This window comes from Euprymna scolopes, chromosome 5 (genome assembly GCF_053919585.1).
Source record: "Euprymna scolopes isolate OS-2025 chromosome 5, ASM5391958v1, whole genome shotgun sequence".
Lineage (NCBI taxonomy): Eukaryota > Metazoa > Mollusca > Cephalopoda > Sepiida > Sepiolidae > Euprymna > Euprymna scolopes.
The window spans coordinates 2,119,542-2,142,373 of record NC_136486.1 but is presented as its reverse complement, the minus strand read 5'-3'; the positions used below and the strand labels follow the sequence as shown (position 1 = coordinate 2,142,373).

Genomic DNA, 22,832 nt, shown 5'->3' with positions numbered 1-22,832 from the left:
GGACATCTGGGAAAAGTGAAATAAACTATAGAACTAATTCCTTGTCTTGGAGTGATTGAATCTTCATCCAAAAACAGGTATCAAGTCTCCCTCCAGGACGAGAAATTCCAGATGGTCCAACATCGAAGAAGCAGAGGTAGGTTCTGAAAATACATGTCACTCACACACGATTCCCTTTATGATACAACATAAATATATAATATAACACGTCATCTCTTCTAATCCATTATTAGAGATGACGCAACAAACACTGAACCCTTTATTATAGAGACAATATAACAAACACTCATATCCTTATGATACGACAACGTAACAGATTGGCGATGGGGGACCAGAGAATGGAGCTCAGACGAGCACCTGCCATGGAAGTAACGATAGAACAATGACAGGCTCGCTACGTCTCTTCTGTGGGAAAGAGGTTGCAGGGTAAAGAAAAGGGCATCCCCCACCAAGCCACGGAGTCTATTTTGTTGCAGTTAGACAAGTGTTTTTGGAAAAGTTTGGCAAAGAGATCATAGATTGGAGTTCAGACGAGCATCTGCCATGAAATTAACGATAGAGCAGAGACAGGCTCGAAACGTCTCTTCTGTGGAAAATGGGTTGCAGGGCAGAGAAAAGGGCATCACATACTAAGTTTCAGAGCTGGTTTTAAACTTTGTCAAGGTTGTATAGAGTGCTCCGAGCATCTCCTGCCTGGATGTGGGAACAGTATTCCATCTTAGAACATACTTAGCTCATATACAGGTAGAAGATAGCCAATGCAAAATGGCAGCAAACGGTTCAAACTTTAACTTTTGCTGGAATAAACCAAGTTTGAATATTTGTGAGGTTCATAGCAGAATTTTGTTGACATTGAGTTTGAAGACAACCATGTCATAATCTGCAGAGAAGCAGTTTTGTGAAAGAGTGTTCCACAAACGAAAATCCTTTGCAAAAAAAAAAAAGGAAAAGAAAATGTTTTGTTTAAGAAAACTGCACCTGATGCTAGACACACAATGGAAGAAAACTGTGATAACCAGTGTTGAGATGATTAATTGGAATCTGAATCGAAAAAAATTGAAACTTTTGGAGTCGCTATCAGAATCAGAAAAAATTGTGACTATTTTCCGACGTGCAAAACGATTCTTTTTATTCTTTTTATTTCTTTGTTTTTGTTTAAAACATAATATTCCATTGATGACATTAATGATAAAATGATAAATGTTTGTTGATTTTTAACTACTAGTAAAACTCAAATTCATAGGTTACACCCGTGAGTCTATTTTTGCATTTGTGAAAATATATGCACATATTACATGGGTTTTGTGGAAATCCGACCTCCCCCAACAAAAAGCAACTCTATATAGAAATTGAAATCAGAATCAGTAATTGTATCAGAATCAGGAAAAATATTGGAATCATCCCATCACTAGTAATAACACTGACAGATTTCCAATGCCAACGCTTTCTCAGACCAGAATCTGCCTTTTAAAAAGTTAGTTGATTTTTACACATGCAAATTAGTTGTTCATGCACGTAAATTAGTTTTAAAACCTGCAATTATGAACAAAGTTCTGTTCTAACTGGAAAACGCTTGTCCTACATGCAAAACATCTAATATGCTTTGAAGCTGGTAAATTTTTGCTTTTGTCTATAATTACAAAACTATAAAAGATAAAAAAAATTCAAGTTAAACCAGTTGTATTAATTCTGGAGATCTACAATTCCCATCAGACATCTTGAAAAGAATCTGTATTTAAAAGCATGTTGAGGGCAAAATTATTTGGAGAGGCCTTTTTTTAAAAAATTTTTAATTGTTATTTTTATTTTATTTTAATTTTTAAAAACTTTTATTCAGTCCAAACAAGGCATACAGCTTCCTGAACATAAGGGACTATAATTTGGGACCATATCTACAGAGACATAATGTAGGGAGTTGAGGAGCGAAATGTCTGTTCATATTACGCTTGAACTTCTGCATGTCAGTACAGTAAGGAAAACAGGAAACTGGGATGGAATTCCAAAATGTAGCAGTTTGAAGGAAGAAGATATTAAAATAGAAGGCTTTCTAGCATCTAGATATCTCTACAGTGAAGGGGTGGGATTTTGCTGCCTGTAAGATTAATTGCGGGCACAAGTGCTATGAGTTTGTCAATAGTCATTTCATGGAAATAATTGTAAAACAGGCTTTTTAGATGTTATATAGTGAGGTGTTTTACCATTAATATAACATAAAACATCTTACCACAGGTTGTCGAATCTTTGTGTGTGTGTGTGTGTGTGTGTGTGTGTGTGTGTGTGTGTGTGTGTGTGTGTATATGTTATAAGGTATACCTCCCTCCAAAGATAATGATGATGTCATGATAAAAACACTGGTCAACCACTTAACCAATTTTGGGTTATACTTTTTTTTTTTTTTAAAACTCGTAATCACTTCTTTTGCTATTCAGTCGTTGAAGGGCAAACTTTTTATGTACTTTTTGATTAACTTCAAGAATTAGATGAAGTTATCCCCTCTTTGTAGCTCAAATTTCCACTGGTCAACCACTTAACCAGCCTTGTAATCATTCCGTTTGCTATTCTGCCCTTGAAGCTAAGCTAAGCTCCAACCCCTGTCCCATCACCACAATGTTGCATCCCTGTGCCTGTTTTACAGATACTTTAATGAAATGTGTTCTGATGAATTGGTAATACTTGTACCTCCCTCCCCTGATGTACATATTCCTAACAAACTCGTTTATCAACAAAATTTTACCTTTTCACTGTAAAAGTCCCTGGATACCAGAAAGCCTTCTAATCTAATAGTTTCTTCCTTCAGACTTTGTTAGACTTTGGAATTCGCTCTCTGTTACCTGCTTCCCTGACTATACTGACATGCAGAAGTTTAAATGTAATATAAAACAACATCTTGCTCATCTCCTTGCATAGTCCCCTGTAAACATGATCCCAAATCGTAGTCCCTTACATCCAAGTTGCAATATACCTTGTTTGAGTGAAAAGGAGTAAAACAAGCCGAGTATACGGCGTCCCCCTCCATGAGTGAAAAATTTACTTTCACCATGACTAATGTTTGTGTAAAATTTCCCATCAAAAAACTAAAGCATGGTTATTGAGCAAAAGTGCAAACAAACAAACGGACGAACGATTTGGGGGACAATTTTACCAGAGTTATCCTGGCAAACTTTGGTAAAATTGCCCCCCAAATCGTTCGTCCGTTTGTTTGTTTGTTTGCACTTTTCTCAGTTATTCTGGCAAAAATTTACTTTCACCATGATTAATGTTTGTGCAAAATTAAAAAAAAAATCCATGACGTGGTGATTGAAAAAAAGTGCGAACAAACAAACGGACAAACGGGAGTGAATTACTAGGTCCAATTCCTCTTTTGTCGGGGGACCACCACCACCACTAACAACAACAACAACAACAACAACAACAACAAAAAAAAGTAGGATTTTATCCAAAGTTCTCATTCATAATTACTTTTTTTTACTTACTTGTTTTTACCCAGCATAAGTACCCGTAAAGACCTCAAACTGTTAATTCCTTGAATTTCTTCAATTTGGTTGTCATAAAGGTCAAGAAAGATAAGTTTCTTTAAGTAGGCAACGTGTTGTAATTTCTGGATGAGATTATGTTGATAGTTTAGCAGACGCAATTGTTCTTCACCTTCGAGAATTGGACAGACAGTCAGACGCCGCCTGTTATAATAAAATGAAAAAAAATCATTTAACCAAAATTTGCACCTGAAAAATAATTACAAAAAAGTGTTGTCTATTATACTAGCGGGGGGGGGGATGTTGCCCGGTCGTAAAATACGGTTAAATATTTTAATAGAGTCCATTAAAGAAAGAGGAACTTGCGTGTTATCGTGTTATTAAAAGAAAAAAATACCACATGGTTGGCGTGCATAAGAAAATTGAGAATTTTAAAAGATAGGAGAGAAAACGTTATCATAAAAAAAAAATGTTGCGAGCTGGGCGTAAACTTGCAAAAGTTAAGTTCATAAGCAAACCCTCTATTGATTGGACCAAAACATCACAGATGTTATCACATTGCAAATTTATCTTTTTAAAATAAAACAACGAATCAACCGTTCGTGCATGTGCGATTAACAAACAGCGTCAAAACCAAGATTTTTACCTGACCCCCCCTTTAAACAAAACGACATTTCTACATGAAATAATTGACGATATTTTTCTAATTTTTTCATATTATGTGTCCAAGAGATCGCTCTTTCTAACGATACCAAGTTTATACCGGTTAGATGCAAATGACAAAAGTTTTTAGCGGACATATAAACAGACAGATGACTGAGATTTATATAATAAATAAAGTGCAAATGTCTGTTTGGATGCCCAGTTAAAACTTGAAAAATGCACAACAAATACCCACATAGTTGGTATTTTTTTAATCGGCATAAACCCAGATGTATAATATCTAAAAATTAAAGAAAAAAGATTCAATATTTGTGGATCAAATAGCTATTTACACCATTTAATGTTATCAAGAACCACATCTTTATTATATCTTACCCAACTCTAACTCTACAGATTATTTGCAGACTGTTTTGTCTCAAGGTCTAAAGCTAAAAATAAAACGTCCCATGTGAGTTTCATCAGTTCTAGAATATCCTTTTTTATTTACTTCAAAGTCACCATATATCAAGGCTGGGAGGCCACTCAAGGATAAGGATTAATGAGTTTCATCAGTTCTAGAAAATCCTTCTACCTTACAAAAAACAAAAAAACAAAAAAGAACAAGAAAGTGATGTTTTATAATTTGTACAGTAAAACAATCCCAGATAAAAAGAAACAAAACATTGAGGACTTGAGCCTTTAACATTAGTCACAATTTATTATATGGAGGGAGGGAGGAAAGAAAGAGGGCTAGAAGTTATGTTACATTTTACCCCGGGCAATGTCGGGTAGCTCTGCTAGCTTTTTAATAAGAACAAGAAATTGATTTATTTTGCTTCATTGGTTGACAAACAATTTCATTAATATATTAACTACCTGAAACAAGTAAAATATTTGACCATAATTTATTATAAAAAGTGACCCTTTGGGTCATCCACTGAACTTGAGTTGGATCATTTGATTTAGGAAAAAAAGTGGTTTTGAAAATTTAATTTCCTCAGTATTTTTTCTCTCCAGCTATGAGCTAAATAGTATTACTACTCTTCTCGTCTCTCTCTCTTTGTCAATATATAATATAAATAATATATAATAAAAATATACAAAAACAGAGGAGGAGGATGGCAAACAATCACTTTAATATATTTATTGCTTGAAACTATTGTAAGAAACTAGGATAAATAAGTGACCAGTTGAGTCAGTCGTTGAGCTTAGATTATAGATTGTGAGTTTGCAAAGCCAGGTAAATTTCTATTATCTGTTTTTCTCTCCAGCTACAGGTTAAATAGTATTACTATCCATCTAGTGTTTCTCTCTTCAGAAACTGGAAAAAGGAGGAGGAGAAAAAGGAAGTGGTGATGGACAGAATGTTCCACTGTTTTTCGTGACCGACGTTTACGCTTTGATGTCCAACATGAAAATGCTTTGAATTGTTAAATGGTGTGTTTCTGCTACACTCGACTGAATTAAGCAAAATAAATAACAGTCTTTTGGAGCAATCAGAGGATCATGTACAAACAGACAAAAGTATATAGAAGCTAGAAATAATTTCAAGAAAGAAGTAGCAACAGCTAAGAGTAAATACACTGAAACCACCAGGAAACGCATTGAAGCGCAAAAATTAGGAACTCGTAATTTCTGGAAAATCTACAATATTGTAGTAAATAATGGGCAATCGACAATACCCCCACTATCAAACAATCATGAGGTTGTTTGCACAGCAACTGAGAAAGCTAACATGTTACCTGTCAGTTTGCCTCAAACTCTACCTTGGACCCAGCAAGCCATTCCCTCCCTGATTTTCCTCTGTGGACAGAAACCACGTTAGATGATCTAAAGATCACGCTCTCCCAAGTACATGATATTATAAAAAATCTAGACACCTCAAAAGCATGTGCACCTGACCTCATCCTGGCTGTGCTATTAAAAAAATGCTCCGCTGAGGTCACTCCTGTTCTCTCTAAACTCTTTAACAAATGCCTTAATGAATCTTGCTTTCCTGGCTGCTGGAAAACTGCATCTGTGGTACCAATTTACAAAAACTCTGGCGAAAGAACTGACCCATTAAATTATCGCCCAATTAACCTCCTCCCTCTTTTCGCCAAAATATTTGAGTCCTTAATTAATCAAGCTTTAGTCCACCACCTTACAGCTGCTAAACTTGTCAGACCACCAATATGGATTTGGACAAGCCCGTTCTACTGCAGATATTCTAACTGTAGTCTTTGAACATTCATACCAAGCTCTGGATAAGGCAGGGGAGGGCAGTAAGCATAGATATATCTAAGGTTTTTCACAGAGTATGACACGATTGGTCTTCTCATGAAAATAAAATCCGATGGTATTACTGGACGAATGCTTAGCATAATTAGATCCTTCTTAAATGAGAGAAGAATCTAGCTGGTTCTTGATGAACATTTGATATAAATGCGGGTGGATCTTTATTATTTCTGATATTCATAAATGATTTACCTGATAAAATTGTTTCTAAGATGGGTATATTTGCTGACAACATCACGCTCTATAGCAGGCACGTGGGGAAAACTAATGAGCACATATCTAAGGTAATGGCTGAAATCTTAGAGGAAGACCTTCATTCTGTAGAGGAATGGGGTCAAAAATGGATGGTAACGTTTAATGCTGCCACAACAAAGCTCGTTTACTTTAATAATTACATGAAACCTTACCAACCACCAATAGCTATGGCTAGAGATACTTTACCTGAGAGCACTTCGTTCAAGCTCCTTGGCTTAACGTTCACAGGAAACATGAGTTGGAATAGATACATCGAGATCATTGCTAAGACTGCTGCAAAGAAGGTGGGCTCTCTCTATCATGCTAGAAAGTTACTTACGCCTGAAAGTATCCTGTACCTCTACAAAGCTACCAGTCGCCCATGTATGATTACTCCTGTCACATTTTGGCTGGTGCATCTGCTACTAGTCTCTCGCTCCTGGACAGGGTCCAAAAGAGAGTTGCCAACCTAATAGGTCCCGAACTGTCATCTAAGCTTCAGTCCGTGTCCCATCGACGAAATATTGCATCTCTCTGCCTGTTTTACAAGTATTTTAATGGTGGATGCTCTGACGAAATACAAGCACTTGTACCCCCTTGACGAAAATAACCCCGACAAACATAACCCCGACAAACCCGACAAGCAGCAAAGTCCCACCCCTACACAGTCGAGATCCTTAGATGTAAGAAAGCCTTTTACTCTAATAGCTTCTTCCTCAGAACTGCAAGACTTTGGAATTCTCTTCCGGTTTCCTGCTTCCCCAACGGTACTGACATGCGGAAGTTCAAGTGTAATGTGAACAGCCATCTTGCTGCTAAACTCCCTACATAGTACCCCTGCAACTTAGGTCCCTGATAGTAGCCCCCTACATTAAAGTGGCAATGTGCCTTGTTTGGGGTGAAAATGTAATGAAAAAACCCAGATTTTTCTTCGTTAAACCAGTTGAGCCAAAATCCAAATGTAATTCATTTCTAAATTGTATTCTTGCAGGATTAAATTCCATTCTTTCAACATTGAATTTCTTTTCTCAAATCTTTCAGTCTCTGAAGGTTCACTCTATACAAGTGTTGTATTGTCGGGTTTAAATAGCTGTGTCTATGTAATGTCTTGCGTATATAAAGTATATGTGTTTCTGTAACCGATGCTCGTGTATTATCTAGTGGTTAGAATTATAAATATAATTAAATTTTTTTTGTATATGAAATGTCTGTACGTGTCGATCTGTTACGTGCATATTTAATAGTCTTTCTATGTGTATGTGGGTTTTTCACATATTTATGACAATAACGAATAGGACAATAAAACGGACAGCCTTTAATAATGACGAATAACACCCTTGTCTGTTTTACACCTGATAGGTCACCTTACCTCATTCATTGTCTCCCTCTCCTCTCAGGCACCTGAAATGGAGGCGTCTTCTTCTGAATGGAACATCATTTCCAAATCTTTACAATCATTATTTACTAAACTAAATTCCTAACTAGTTTTGTTTATGCTTTTCTTCTGTTCATATTTTTCGATGAGCCAACATTCCTCAGTTAAATATTTAAGATAAATATTTTAACTTTAAACCATTTTTCTGAATATCTTTTTAACCTAAATGATTTAACAGTTAATCATAATAATCGATCTGACCCTTGACACTGCCAACCACAAGATGACACAGATACTACACTGTAATCATAACCCAAAACGAATGCTATTTTATAGGTTTTTCCATGGTCTCAATTCCACATCATGTTCGGCTAAGGATATCTTTCTTTGCATATCAAAAAATAATCCAGGATACTCCTTCGGCCGGTTGATGAGACACAACTGGGTTTTTCGTCTCCTGTTCGCCATATTTATTCGAAAATTTAAATCACCGACTTTCTCGACCACACAGATTTCTTTGCCCTTGACCGTTCATCTCATAAATATTAAAATTTTTCTTGGGGGTAAGTGTGATTTATGGGAAAACAACGAAGAATGTTCTGCAATGAAATTAAAATGTTATTACCTGTCCAAGTTAAGTCTGTCAGGATTTGCTGCTTTTTCTTCTGCTGTTCGATAAACAACGGGCACACCAGGGACAACTGGGCTTTCCATGAAGATCACACGATCTCCTTCAGCAAAAAAAGTGACAGAGAAGCTTAGAATACGACCTTTTAATGACAATTCTTATTTTTGTACCTTTTCTCCACGTTAAAAAACGACCCTGGTGTCTAACTCTGTCCCGTGGGGAGGCATTGTAAATAGGTACAAGAAGGCGTCTATGATTTAATAATTAATTTAATCAAACAGATCCAGAATTTGCTACGATGGCTTATTTAACAAATTAAGGATATAAATTATGTTTTTAATCTTAATATAATCTTAATATATTAATGCTCAATTATGAAATATGATAATTTTGTAGCTTACTCCTTAAGTCAACTCTTTTTGGCTTAAAACTCATTGGTATATGAAAATTTACTGAATTACACGAACTCAGTATATTACATATAAGTCTATATATATATATATATATATATATATATATATATATATATATATTATTTCATGTATTTATATGAAATTTTATGTATCTATTTGCAGTATTTACTTCAGTAGTCTTCAATACATTCGTAGACCTACATAGTAAGTTTTGAAAATATGACAATTAAGCTACACAAAATATCCTGCTATGGTCTTACTAATCCTGAAGAGGATGAAACGTGGAAAATTCTGTGGAGCTTAATTGCCATATATATTTTCAAAATTATAAATATATATATATATATATATATATATATATATATATATATATATATATATATATATATTTATATATATATATATATATATATATATGTATGTATGTATATATATATATATATATATATATATATTATATATATATAAGAGAAAGAAAATTAAAAAATTATTGTTTGACTGAATATTCTAAAAAAACAATTTACAAAGTCCTTATTCTGTGGAGTTTCAAAGAATGCTATTCTTATTATTCTTCTCATCAGAGGACATAAAGAAATCAGCAAATTATATTTGTAGCAATGCTAGAATTTGCTAGTTAAGGCATTAAGTGAAACCTCAATTTATTGTAGTTATAAATTGCCAAAAAAAAAAAAATAATAAAAAAAATTGAAATAATGTTGGATATGTAAAATGTGTGTAATATTTCAGCTTGAATGGAACTCCTCTCGAGTTGATCCAAAATGTAAAATAGTTCTTTAGATACAATGTATTCCAAAATAAGTCCAGCGTGACAATGCACATAATCTGATTGGAAAGTTTACAAAAAAGCTGAAATAATGAAAATTGTTTTTTTTCCGGACAGTGCAGTAGTCCAAAGAGAAGTCTGTCCCTAGTCAAGTGGGACCTAATAGTAAAAAGAGAGAAATCCAATATGACAAGTCATAATCGGCTTAATTAGAAAAAAAGAGCTTTTTTTTTTATTCGGTTGGAATTAAATTTTCTATATATAAATACTGTTATTTATATTAGTTTGTAAGCTTACCTTTGCATATATCAGATATATATTTGATTTCATTAATATATATATATATATATATATATATATATATATATATATATATATATATATATATATATAAGATAAAGAATAAAAGAATGACAGTATAAAAATATATACTAATGCATATAGATTACATCGTTTATTCAATATGGATGCTACATCAATTAGGGATGTAGAATAAGTATACCTTGGCAAACTCCGTAACCACTTTGCATACCATCAATATCCACTTTGTTATATCAACAATTTCCTTCCTCTTTCACATTAATTACTGAAGTTCTCCTATCTCCCTTCAACTACAGTTTCAATGTACAATCCTTTTACTCTCACGCCCAATTATTTCGCTTCTAATGTAGTTATTGCTAGACGGCGCATCCCTAATATGTTACCAAACTTCTTCTCTCCTCTTCTGTTGAGAAGCATTAGGCTTAGAAATACCTAAGTATAAAGAGTTTACTTATCCTGCAGTCTTAATTAATGTTATCTCCATATTGAATGAACGATTAAATCTATATGCATTAATATATTTTATATTAGCGTTCTTTTATGCATTATCTTCTATATAAGCTCCACCTTAGTTTATTGAACTTTGCATTATCCCGTTAAGCGGTAAGTATCCTCATAAAGAATCTAACTAACTTTTAACTTCCCCAAATATATATATATATATATATATATATATATTTTGCTTGGGTAGAGAACTTTTTTTAAATGATTCCCCCGCTATTTACTTAGTGTAATGCAAAACTCTTTGTATGTAAACAAACAAATGATGCACTTTAAAAGTAGAGATGTTTATATAAAAACATTGGAGATGTGATTTATGAGCTCTGATCCTTTGGCTTATGGGTAGAACTGCCAACTATCAACTAGGTGGTTGCAGGTTCGATCTTTGGCTTGGGATGGGTGATGGTCCAGCCGAAATAAAGAGCTGTGATACAACGAAACAGCCCGTCTGTGAATGATTATATGTATTTATTTCTTGAGTTTCTATGAAAAAAAATATTTTTTAAGTATTTATCTTTTATAATATCGTCTAAATTGTCTCTATATAAATAAATAATAAATTAGGTGCATTTACCCTCCTTCAGAAAAGAATGGCATAGCTTCAGAAATGCTGCCTCTACACATAAACCAAACATTGTCACATACCCTGCCATTAATAGATGCATGTTTTCCACTAATCTTCATTTTTTTCAATTATGATTCATAAATTGCTGCAATTTCTCTGCTATGATTCACTCTCCCAATTACGACATGTTTAAAGCTAGTAGCATGGCAACTTACCCACTAATAATATTCTCATTCCACTAGCCCAGTCATCACTGGAGCTAATATTTCAGATTTTATGCCTACCGCTCTTCACTATAATTATTTCTTTTTGCCATTACTTTAGTCTACCTTTAAAGAACAACCAACCACCTCTGAAACTAATGAACGCTCCCTTACAGTTTGACTTCTACTTATAGCAGCATTTTGATTGGCTGATCAGTCATAAATCATCATTCCGCTAACAGAACGTTACAGAATGCTTAATCAGTCATTCAATATGGCCGCTCCATACTGTTTTCTCATGCCACCGACTTTTTCCTGCTTTCTTACAAAAACAAACCGTTCATATTTCATTAAATGATACTTTTCTTTCTTGACAATTATTGCTGCATCTTTTGATGATCATATCACTTTAAACTATGTTTTCTTTAGTTTGATTTCTTACGGTTGTAACATACTGTTTTTAATTACAGGCACCTGCAGACTTTGTTTACAGACTATAGTAGGTAACAAACCTTTGTGTATGTGTGTTCGTCAAATTGACGGTCAACTATCTGTACATTTGTGTGTTAACATGTTCCATTTTATTTTTTCTGTATTCGTAACTGGGGGAAAAATGACAGAATGCATTACTGCACTTTTTTCTTTATGTATTAATTGTGTGTTGCATTCAATACTTAAGATATTTTGGTTTATTTAATTGTTATGTGATACTGAATAGTTACAAACCATCATCCACTCCACATGTTAACTATTGGTTTTTAAATAATAACTCCAGCGAGGTAACATACATGCACAAGTAACAAAAAAACTTACGCCTGAAAGTATCCTGTACCTCTATAAGGCCACCATTCACCCATGTATGGAGTATTGTTGCCACATTTGGGCTGGTGCGTCTGCTACTAGTATCTCCCTCTTAGACAGGGCTCAAGAGAGAGTCACTAACCTAATAGGTCCCACACTGTCAGTTAAGCTTGAACCTCTGTTCCATCGATGCCTGTTTTACAAGTATTTCAATGGTAGGATCTCTGATGAACTACAAACCCTTGTAGCCCCTCCATGTAAATACCTCTGACAAACCCGACAAGCAGCAAAATCCCACCCCTACATAGTACAAATCTCCAGATGCCAGAAAGCCTTCTAGTTTCTTCCCTAGGACTGCTAGACTTTGGAATTCCCTTTCAGGTTCCTGCTTCCCCAACTGTCTTTACAGAAATTCAAGTGTAATATAAACAGACATCTTGCTGCTCAACTCCCTACATAGTATCCCAATAATTTATCTCCCAGATAGTAGCCCCCTACATCAAAGGGATACTGTGCCTTGTTTGGGGTGAAATTCATTTTTACTTACAATTACTTAACTTATTTAATACAAATTAATTATATCGTCACATTTTCATATTTCATGGTTTAACATTTGTCCAAATTTCTAATTTAAACAAATGTGTGCATCTTTTATTCATATAAACACTTTTTTTTCTTTTTCCATATCTTTTCTCTCATTATTTCTTCACCTTCTTCTCTTTTTTCTTCATCTCAATACTTTAATTTCATTTCTTCTTCTTCTTCTTCTTCTTCTTCTTCTTCTTCTTCTTCTTCTTCTTCTTCATTTTTACATCACTTTTTCACAGACAGGAGGATCTCCTTCATTGAATAACAGCAAACTCAATGGTTTTACAATGACTTAACGTGCTTTTTAGCATTTATGGAGTACAGGAGGCGGGGGGGCTTCCAACTGTCACTGACAGATCGCTTTATAAAAAACTAGCAGGCAGCCCGGCGTTGTCCAGCCATAAAACACGCATAATTATTATATTTTAATTAATGCAGAATTTCTATTTATTATAAACAGAAATACCATAGGTATTAAACGTAACGTTAAATTCCTTTAAAAAATGAAGTAAAAAAAAAAAAACAGAAAAAAACCACATGCGAGTATTATGCTTTTTATAAACAGTTCACTTCTTGTAAGTAAAAAAATAAACAAATACTCGAGCTGAGATCGAAACCAAAACCTAAAGAGAGTGAGTCAAGTACGATAACCTTTAGACCAGATTGACACGATCTATAAATTTTGTTTTCTAAACTAACTTATTCTTAACATAATGAAGCTGTCGTGTTTTCTGGATGCGCATGCGCATTCATGAAACATTTGACAAATAGCTAAAAATTTTATGCCCCCCCCCCCACATACCAATTTTTCAATTTTGATCTCTTAGCACCCCTTTTTTACCTTTCAATGTTGCCGAGGGACGTCATCTTCCACTGAGCAACTACTTACATATCTGTTATGATATGATAGCATTTTACACTATTTAAGGAATATATGGATTCTTCCAGACACTATATATAGAGTTACAACAAAATGTCATCACAGATAATCACAGGCTCGGACGCAGTCTTTCTTTAGCATATAATTTTGTACTTCTGTAAAAATGAACACGTTTGTTGTCATATTTATTATCAGTTCTTTAAGGCCACAAAAATATCAAAGAAGAAATCGTTGGATACTTTGTATAGTTGCAAAGTGATGAGCTGCATTTGATTATTACTATTTACTTGCCTCACATCGAAGGCAGAGTTAGACACAAGGTCGGTTTTTAATGTGGCAAAAATCCAGTTCCCCCCCCCCCCAAAAAAAAAATATATATATTTTTACATGGGTGTCACCACTTATCAAGGCCCAAAGGCCACTCAGGGATAATGGTTATTGTGTGTACAGTAATCAATGAGATAGTGTTGTAGTAATTATTAGTATTGGGGGCGGTTTATAGGAATAAAAATAAAAATTGGATACGAATAAAAATTAAAATTATCTCAGTCATGAAGGATTCCTCCTCAACTGACTGAGGATAGAAAAGGTGAATTGTAGTATCAGAACAGATACTACACTTTGTTTCTATTTACTTGCCTTCCCACAAGGCAGAATTAGACACAAAATTGGTTTTTGATGTGAGGAAAATCCAGCTTCTTAAAACGAGGTACTCTGGATAGGAACAAAAACAAAAATTGTCTCAATGATGTAGAATTTCTCTTCCACTGACAGAGGATAAAAAAGGTATGGTGTAGTATCAGAACAGATACTACACTTTGTTCCTCCACATCTGATTATTGATGAGATGAACCCATTGAGCATAACCGAAAATTTCCCCCCTTCTGCTACTTATTTATATAAACACTAGCAATACCCATGACTCATTGGGTCACTACTACTATTTATTTTACTTTAGCTTAATTCGAAAATGCATAAACGTTTGATAATATCTATTGTCATTCTTCTTGCATAACTAAAAATTATAAATTATGCAATGACAGTCAGAGCTGGATAATGCACCCAGTGAAGAAGACTTGGTGTTATGTGGGAGTAGTGTTAGTAGACTTTTGTGTGTGAGTAAAATTTACTCTCACTTTTTCTTTGTATGAATATTTTTGCGAGAGTCAGATATGTTAGAAATAATGTAGGAAATTATGAAATCGAATAAAAGTGACTGATAATTTCAGTAAACATGCATTAGCTTTTGGCAGAAGATACTAGAATTATATATATCAACTTTTAAAAATTTTGTGTGGTCATCAACACTGTTTTATTACTGTTGTTTAGCAAAGCAAAAAGAGTTATTTTAACAAGGTTTGATGTTAAATTTGTTTTTATAATAAATAATGAATCCTATTTAATAATTACAGTTAATGGGAATATATATATATATATATATATATATATATATATATATATATATATATATATATATATATATATATACAAATAAAAATTACAATTAAATTTACCAAAATGATCCAAGATGGTAAAATTAAAGTATATTATAAATATTAAAGAATTAATATTCATAAAATTATCATATTATTTTATATTAACATATTTTATTAACTATTTGCTCATATATATATATATATATATATATATATATATATATATATATATATATATATATATATATATATATGTATATAATAAATGACAAATATTTATATTCCAAAATTCATGATGTTGACCATCTTATAATTTATTCCTTTAAATTAGTCGATTTATACAATTCTTGGCAGCATCTGTTTTGTAGCACAAAATCAATGACTTAATTATTATATCAATTAGTGAATCTATTATGCCCTTAACTCATCAGAAGAAATAGCAACAATCAATCCGTCAAAAGGAATATATATATATATATATATATATATATATATATATATATATATATATCTGTGTGTGTGTGTGTGTGTGTTACAGACAAATGGATAACCAATATCTTTACTTTTCATTGATCTAAACGAAACTGGTAAATCTCTCATTTTTATTATGTCTTCCTGTGTTTAATTATTTTTGTTTTTGTTTTTATATATCCTGTCTCTCCGGCATTACATTTTATGATATATTGTGTATTTTATCCTCATATATTTTTGAGAGTTTTGATGGAATTTAAAATATGGATGCATTTAGTCAGTGTTGTTTCTAATCATGGATGATTCCATAAAAGACGAATGGTCATTGCCATAAATAATATGACGTCATAAAAGACGAATGGTCGTTGCCAAAAAATAATATGATGTCATAAAAAATGAATGGTAATTGTCAAAAGTTGTGGACGTGTATGTTTGTCTGAAATCAACAGCAGCAGGCATTACGCCAACATCAGTGATGAGTATTTAGTCCTCCCCCACTGCAAGAACTGTGACATCAATGTAAAACAGTGGGATTGAGAAGTTAGCGCCATCGAGAAGGGGAATTCTGATCTGCAAAAAGTGCCAGATCAGCATTCCCTGGTAAGGGTACATTAGGTGATTAGCAATAAACTAGCCTCTTCTCAAAGAGAGAAGGCAAAGTCTGGGAGGGTGGACCTCCTAGAACTGCACAGAACTAGCATTAAACAATAATCAACAGGAAGCAGATCATTACAGGAATGCCCTAATCTCTTGATTTTTTAGGGCTGATGATTGGCTGATGTCCATGCATAAGCGTGGTCTCCTATTGACCAAGCTGGGATTTTCTACTGTTATGAATCGGTCAAAGCTGTCAGAAAGCAAATGATTAGAGACAACCCATGATACTCACTGATAGAATCCAACGCATCTACCATGACCAAGAGAAAAAGCTTGACCGTCTGGCAGAGAGAAAGCTAAGCAGAAAAGAACTGATGATACTAAGCGAAGCGGTCACCACCCAAAATTGAAGTACTGGTTCACCAAAATCAACTGTGCGGTTGACACTATCTCTAGAAAGTGCAGGGTGGGGGCAGAAACGATGGAGCATAATATCTATGATTGTCCCTGCATGTACCACCCTCCAGCAGAACCACCACCTCAGAGCACCCTCTCTGTAGGCCTTATCTTCACCCTGGCCATCTGGGAAAGTGGACTTTCATGTTGGATCTTCCTGATATGTCCAAATCGACTACAAACAGCTAATCCCAACTCGTTTTGCTATTGCTGCTCCTCCTCTTCATCTTCCTCCTCCTCCTCATCATCATCATCAATAACAGCAGCAGCTGCAGTCATAACTACCGGCTTCTACTTTATCAATGAAAAAAACTATTTTATTTTTATTTATTTTTTTTTTACTTGGGAGTCACAACTTATCAAGGCCCAAAGGCCACTTGAGGATAAGGGTTAATGAATGTAAGATGTTAGTGTAGTAATTGTTAATGGCGTAAATTGGGTAGAATTTGATTGTTTATGGGGTCGACTCAACAAGACTTGTTTATATTAGATATGAAGGCTACTATTGTAGTCAACAGAGAAGCAGGCCAGCAGAACAGTGTTCCACAGGCGGGAAGTTCTGGGAAATAAGCTTTGTTTATGGAATCTGCATTTAGATTTAGGCACAGTGGGGGAAATCTTTTATAGTGGTTGTAGCTAGTTGAGTATTTTTTATGAAAGTTTGGCAAGGGGGAACGATAGATTGGAGTTCAGTCTGATTATCTGATTATTTATAATTTTTTTAAACTCTTTTTCACTTCAAACAAGGCATAATGCCACTTTGAAACTTCCAAAGACAGGTTGAGCCATTTGTTGCACTAGGAGAGAGATTAAAAGGCTAACCACCTATTCATGATAAAAGATAAAATGTATTTTAAATATACTCAACCATGTCTATGCGAAGGATAACGAAAGTTTTTGTTTTTTTTCTAAACTTTTTTCACCCCAAAGAAGGCATATTGACACTGTGAACATAACAGGCTATTATTTGGGATCATGTCTTACAGAGGACTGTGGGGAGTTGAGCAGCGAAATGTCTGTTCACATTACATTTAAACTTTTGCAGGTAATTACAAATAGGGGAGCAGAAAACAATGTGGCAATTTCAAAGTCTAGCAGTCTGAGGGAAGAAACTATTAGAATAGAAGGCATTCCGACACCTAGGACTTCAACAATGAAGAGGTGAGATTTTGCTGCTAATCAAGTTAATCAGAGGTATGTATGTCGAGAAAGAACAAATCCTATGAGTTCATCATATCAGATTCCATTAAAGTAATTGTAAAACAAGTACAGGACTCCATCCTAGGCCCAACTCTCTTCCTGATTTTCATCAATGATCTCCCAAATCACGTTCTTAGATCATTCGTAGACATTTATGCAAATGACACCACAATCTATGGCAACACTTCAATAACCAATATCTTTCTAATTCTCTCTCTTCGGATCTTCAGAATGTAGTGCAAAGAGGAAAAAAGGGCTAATTAATTTTAATGCATCAAAAATCAAACTTCTCTTCTTTCATCATTATCGCTCTGATCCCGATCACATCTCAATTGAAATGAATGGCTCTCATGTTATGGAAGCTCCATGTTTTGACAAGCTTCTGGGACCGACCTTCACTCCTGATCTGAAATACAACACATACATCAAATCTGTTGCCAAGATTGCTGGAAAAATGGTTGGATCACTCTACTGCTCCAGTATGTATCTCACTGCTGATGTAGTCCTCTACCTGCATAAGAGCCAGGTATGCCCTAAAATGGAGAACTGTTGCAACATCAGTCGGTCAGCATGCGAAGGTAAAGGGCTGGGAGCTAAGAAACACCCTCCACAGCGTGTGTAATGTAAGTGTAGGTGGCAGCGAGGGTTAGGGTTAGAGTGGATTGTAAGTTGTTAGGAGAGGAATTAACTTACAGAATACAGTAGAATTAATTATTAGAATTTATAATAAAGTAAAGTTTAGTTAGAGAAGGAAAAAAAAAACAAAGTTAATTTTTTTTCTTCCTTTTTTTTATTAAACATGCAGATCAGACTAAGACAGTCGTCTTGGAGGTAAAGGATATATTGGATATACGTAGCAAGGAAGAGGGGTTGTTTGTGCCGTAATGAGAGAGACTATTAGTACATGGCACGTCGGAATTCGGAGTTAAAGACAGTCAATTAGGTCAGGCACAAATCATTGTTCATCTATTCTGAGAGACTTTTAGTGACGTATCTAAGATCCCTGTATATTTCAGGTACAAATAAAATTGAAAGTAAGGCAAACTAAGATCCGTGGTTTGTTATATATAGCAAGGAAGCTACACTTTCAATACAAGCGAGTTTGTAGTGATTGCAGATATTTAGTATATTACATAGATGAGTTCCATCTTCTAATGTAGGAAAAATAAATCCAGGTTTGTGATGAATTCTAGAAATTTGCTTTACATAGACTTTTTTTTCGCAAGTTTACTTTAAGAGTGAAGCAATGTTTTGTACATACGAGGAAGGAAGGGATGACGAGTTTCAGCTTTAGGGGATAAAGATTGAAAAAATTAGATTTAAGTGCATTAGCATCAGTTTTGAAAATAGTCTGGGCTAGAATAGTTAGTATAGGTAGTATGCATACAAAATTTTGCTCATGAGGAAGAAATCTACATAGGGGAGTTGGGGCTCGTTGATCTAGTAATCCCGATTCAAGTAATTCTCGCGTATTTCATTTGCTCCAGGGTTTACACAATGTGTTAAGGAGAAAAAAGAGAGAAAAAAGACTCTTTACAGTAATTCACTCGCAGATGGGTTGCCTAGTAAATTTACAAGTTATACCGGACAGTCATATAAGAAAAGGTAAGTTATGCGCCGGGGTTCCAGATGGTTTTCAAGATATTAAGTATCATACTTAAATAAAGTTCTACTGTCTTCTAACTAAATGAGTATAATTTAGCTTTGTTTTTTTTGTTTTTAGCTAATCCTCTCTTGCTATGGTCATGGTTTCTTATTTAAGTGAGGTGAAATAGACTATTGCTCTTGACATATCGAAGACCTTCGATAAGGTATGGCATAAGGGCCTACTTCACAAGATTTCTAGCTACGGTATTACTGGAAATGTTTTCTCAATCATTAAATCATTTTGCTCTGATAGGTTCATAAGAGTAGTGGTTGATGGGCAGAAATCAGAGGCCCACAGTATTAATGCTGGAGTCCCCCAGGGGTCCATCCTGGGCCCAACTCTCTTCCTGATCTACATCAATGATCTCCCAAAACACATACTTAAATCATTCGTTGACATCTATGCTGATGACACGACCATCTATGGAAACACATCAAAGGCCTTAAATGACAAAGTTCTCTCTAATTCTCTCTCCTCTGATCTTGAGCGTGTGGTACAATGGGGGAAGAGGTGGCTGGTCACTTTTAATGCATTCAAAACCAAGCTTCTATTTTTACATCATCAACGCTCTGATCCCCATCTAGCATCAATTGAAATGGATGGCTCTCGTCTTGGGGAGGCTCCATGTTTTGACAAGCTTTTGGGTTTGACCTTTACTCCTGATCTGAAATGGAACACGTCCATCAAATCTGTTGCCAGGGACGTTGGGAAAATGGTGGGATCCTTCTACCGCTCCAGGAGATATCTCACTACTGATGCAATTTTCTATCTGTATAAAAGCCAAGTATGTCCAAGGATGGAGTACTGCTGTCACATCTGGGCAGGAGCTGCTAAAAACAGCCTATCCTGCCTTGACAGAGTACAAAATAGACTTCGTGGTTTAGTGGGGGATGCCCTTTTCTCTTCCCTGCAACCTCTCTCCCACAGAAGAGACGTTGCGAGCCTGTCTTTGTTCTATCGTTATTTCCATGGCAGGTGCTCGTCTGAGCTCCAATCCCTCGTCCCCTCTTGCCAATCTTTCACGAGAAACACCCGTCTGGCTGAAACTACTGTCAATAATTTTCCCCACTCTTTATCTGTACCTAAATTCAAACATAGATTCCATGAGCAAAGCTTCTTTCTTAAAACTGCACGCCTGTGGAACTCTCTGCCGCTTGCCTGTTTCCCACCTGACTACAACTTGGACGTCTTTAAGTCCAACATAAACAAACTCCTGACAAACCGCCTCCTTAAGTAAGACACTCTATCAAAACCCTCAATACTAATGATTACTATAATACTATCTCATTAATTACTGTACACGCAATAACCCTTATCCCTGAGTGGCCTTCGGGCCTTGATAAGTGGTGACCCCCCCATGTAAAAAAAAAAAAAAGTCACGAAGGTGTGCTGCAACTGCTGCATGGGCGAACTTGAAACCCGAGCGATGGGAGACGAGAAGCCGACGAATCAGCTGGTTCGAATGCGCATTAATTTGCATAAATGAGATAATATAAGACCGGGAGTTAAGATGTTTGAGAGAGTCGAGCCGTTGAGTTCTCGAGAACCGGACTGATTGTGGTTGGAGCATGGGTGTCGCTGAGAATCTGGTCCAGGTTTTTTTTGATTAGAATATATATATCGTTTTTAGGTATTAATGCTTATGAAACAACACATCTCAAACATAGGTAATGAAAGTAAATAAAACCATATATAACGTACAGGGTGAAAACTGAAAAAAGATTTAAGCGATATAAGTAACACATTTAAGCAATATAAATAAACGGGGAAAAAAAGGTTTAAGCGTGAGAAAAAGAATGAGTTGATATTCACTGTGAGAATTTGTTTGGAAATAAATTTTAACCGCCATTAGGGAAGGAAGGAAGGAAGGAAGGAAGGAAGGAACACGATAAATTCACAGGGGGTAGGGTTGGGAATTTATTCAGTCAATCTAATTCATATTTAAGTTTTTTTTGTTTTTTTTGTTATTTTTTTTGTAGTTGAATTAAAAATGTTTTGTTGTTTTTTTGTAGTTGAATTTAAATTTTTTGTTGTTTTTTTTTGTAGTTGAATTTAAATGAAAATAAAGATACTATGGGTTGGATTTGAGAATTGATGGTGTTTTTAATTGGGAGTGGGGTTTAGACTGAAATAAAATAATGGTGAAGTTATGGAACGCGTTGTATTTTCAATTGAAAGTGGAATTTAAATGGAAATAAATAAATTAGGGACAGGGTTGGGCATGGTCTGTTTCTTCAATTGAGAGTGGAATTTAAATGTAAGTAAATAAAACAATAATGAATGTGGAAATGGGTCTGTCTTTAATTGAGAGTGGGGTTTATATGAAAAATAGCAGGGATACCTGACGTTGCCTGGGATTGAATGAGGATCAACGAATGTTTCACACTCCAATATTTTATTGCTATCAAAACCGTGGTGCACTTCAAATGCCTCCCCACAGTAACATAGTCCACAATACATTGTAGTTTATATTGCACTGCAGAGAATTTATTGTTGATTTTCTAAAATTATTTTTTTATATATAATGACTTGAATTAAAGTTTAAAATACAAAGATCAAGTATCATGGTTCAATTGTGCTCTAAACAGAAACATTAATTTTGAACGTTCCTCTGTCATATAAAAGAACTTACTGTTGATTTTATATGTTGATCATTTCTACTTGTGTAGTGATAATGGCCTGAATTTAAGTTTAAAAGGAAAGAGTCAAGTATCATGCTTCATTTGTGCTTTAAACAGAAACATTAATTTCGAACATGCCCCTGTTATATCAAAGAACCTACTGCGGATTTTAGCCATTTCGGCTTGTGTAAAACTTCTCAAATGCACTTGTGATGTTGGGTTGTGTAAGGTGTTAAATTTGGTCAAAATTGCCTGTTCTTTCTTTCATCGTATTATTTTGATTATCGGTACCTAGCGAAGACATTCCAATGCAACACCTATCTAAGAACACTTCCAGCCACATAAAATATCTTTGTGTGAAATTTCATAAACATCGGCTCAGCAATTTTCGAGTCCATAGGGAATGAATTCACACACACAGACACACACAGAGACAAAGTTCCTTTTTTATAATATTAAAGATAAGGATAAATAAAATGGGTGCAGGGTTTGGGAATGGATGGTATCTTTAATTAGGAATGGGATTTAGATCGAAATAAATGGAATAAGGGCAGGGTTTTTGAATGGACGTTGTCCTTAACAAGTTGTATGATAGATCAGCATCATCGATTACTGCAACAATACTTAATAAATAATGAAACACTCCTTTAAATTGAGAATGCAGTTAAAAAGGCAGATATTCCCCAAAGAGGTATGACAAATTATAACAAAATATAAT

At 34.7% G+C, this 22,832-nt stretch overlaps 1 protein-coding gene across 1 annotated transcript in view; it reads right to left on the bottom strand.

Moving 5' to 3' along the window:
* The window catches only part of LOC145276687 (leucine-rich repeat-containing protein 49-like), a 120,177-nt gene that overhangs the window by 84,698 nt on the left and 12,647 nt on the right, over window positions 1-22,832 (bottom strand). Inside the window, exons 4-5 of the mRNA XM_080127867.1 lie at window positions 8,627-8,732; window positions 3,474-3,677 (exon numbers count right to left, since the gene is read on the bottom strand). Of these exons, the coding sequence (XP_079983993.1) occupies window positions 3,474-3,677; window positions 8,627-8,732 (310 nt within the window). The remainder of the gene's footprint in view (window positions 1-3,473; window positions 3,678-8,626; window positions 8,733-22,832) is intronic.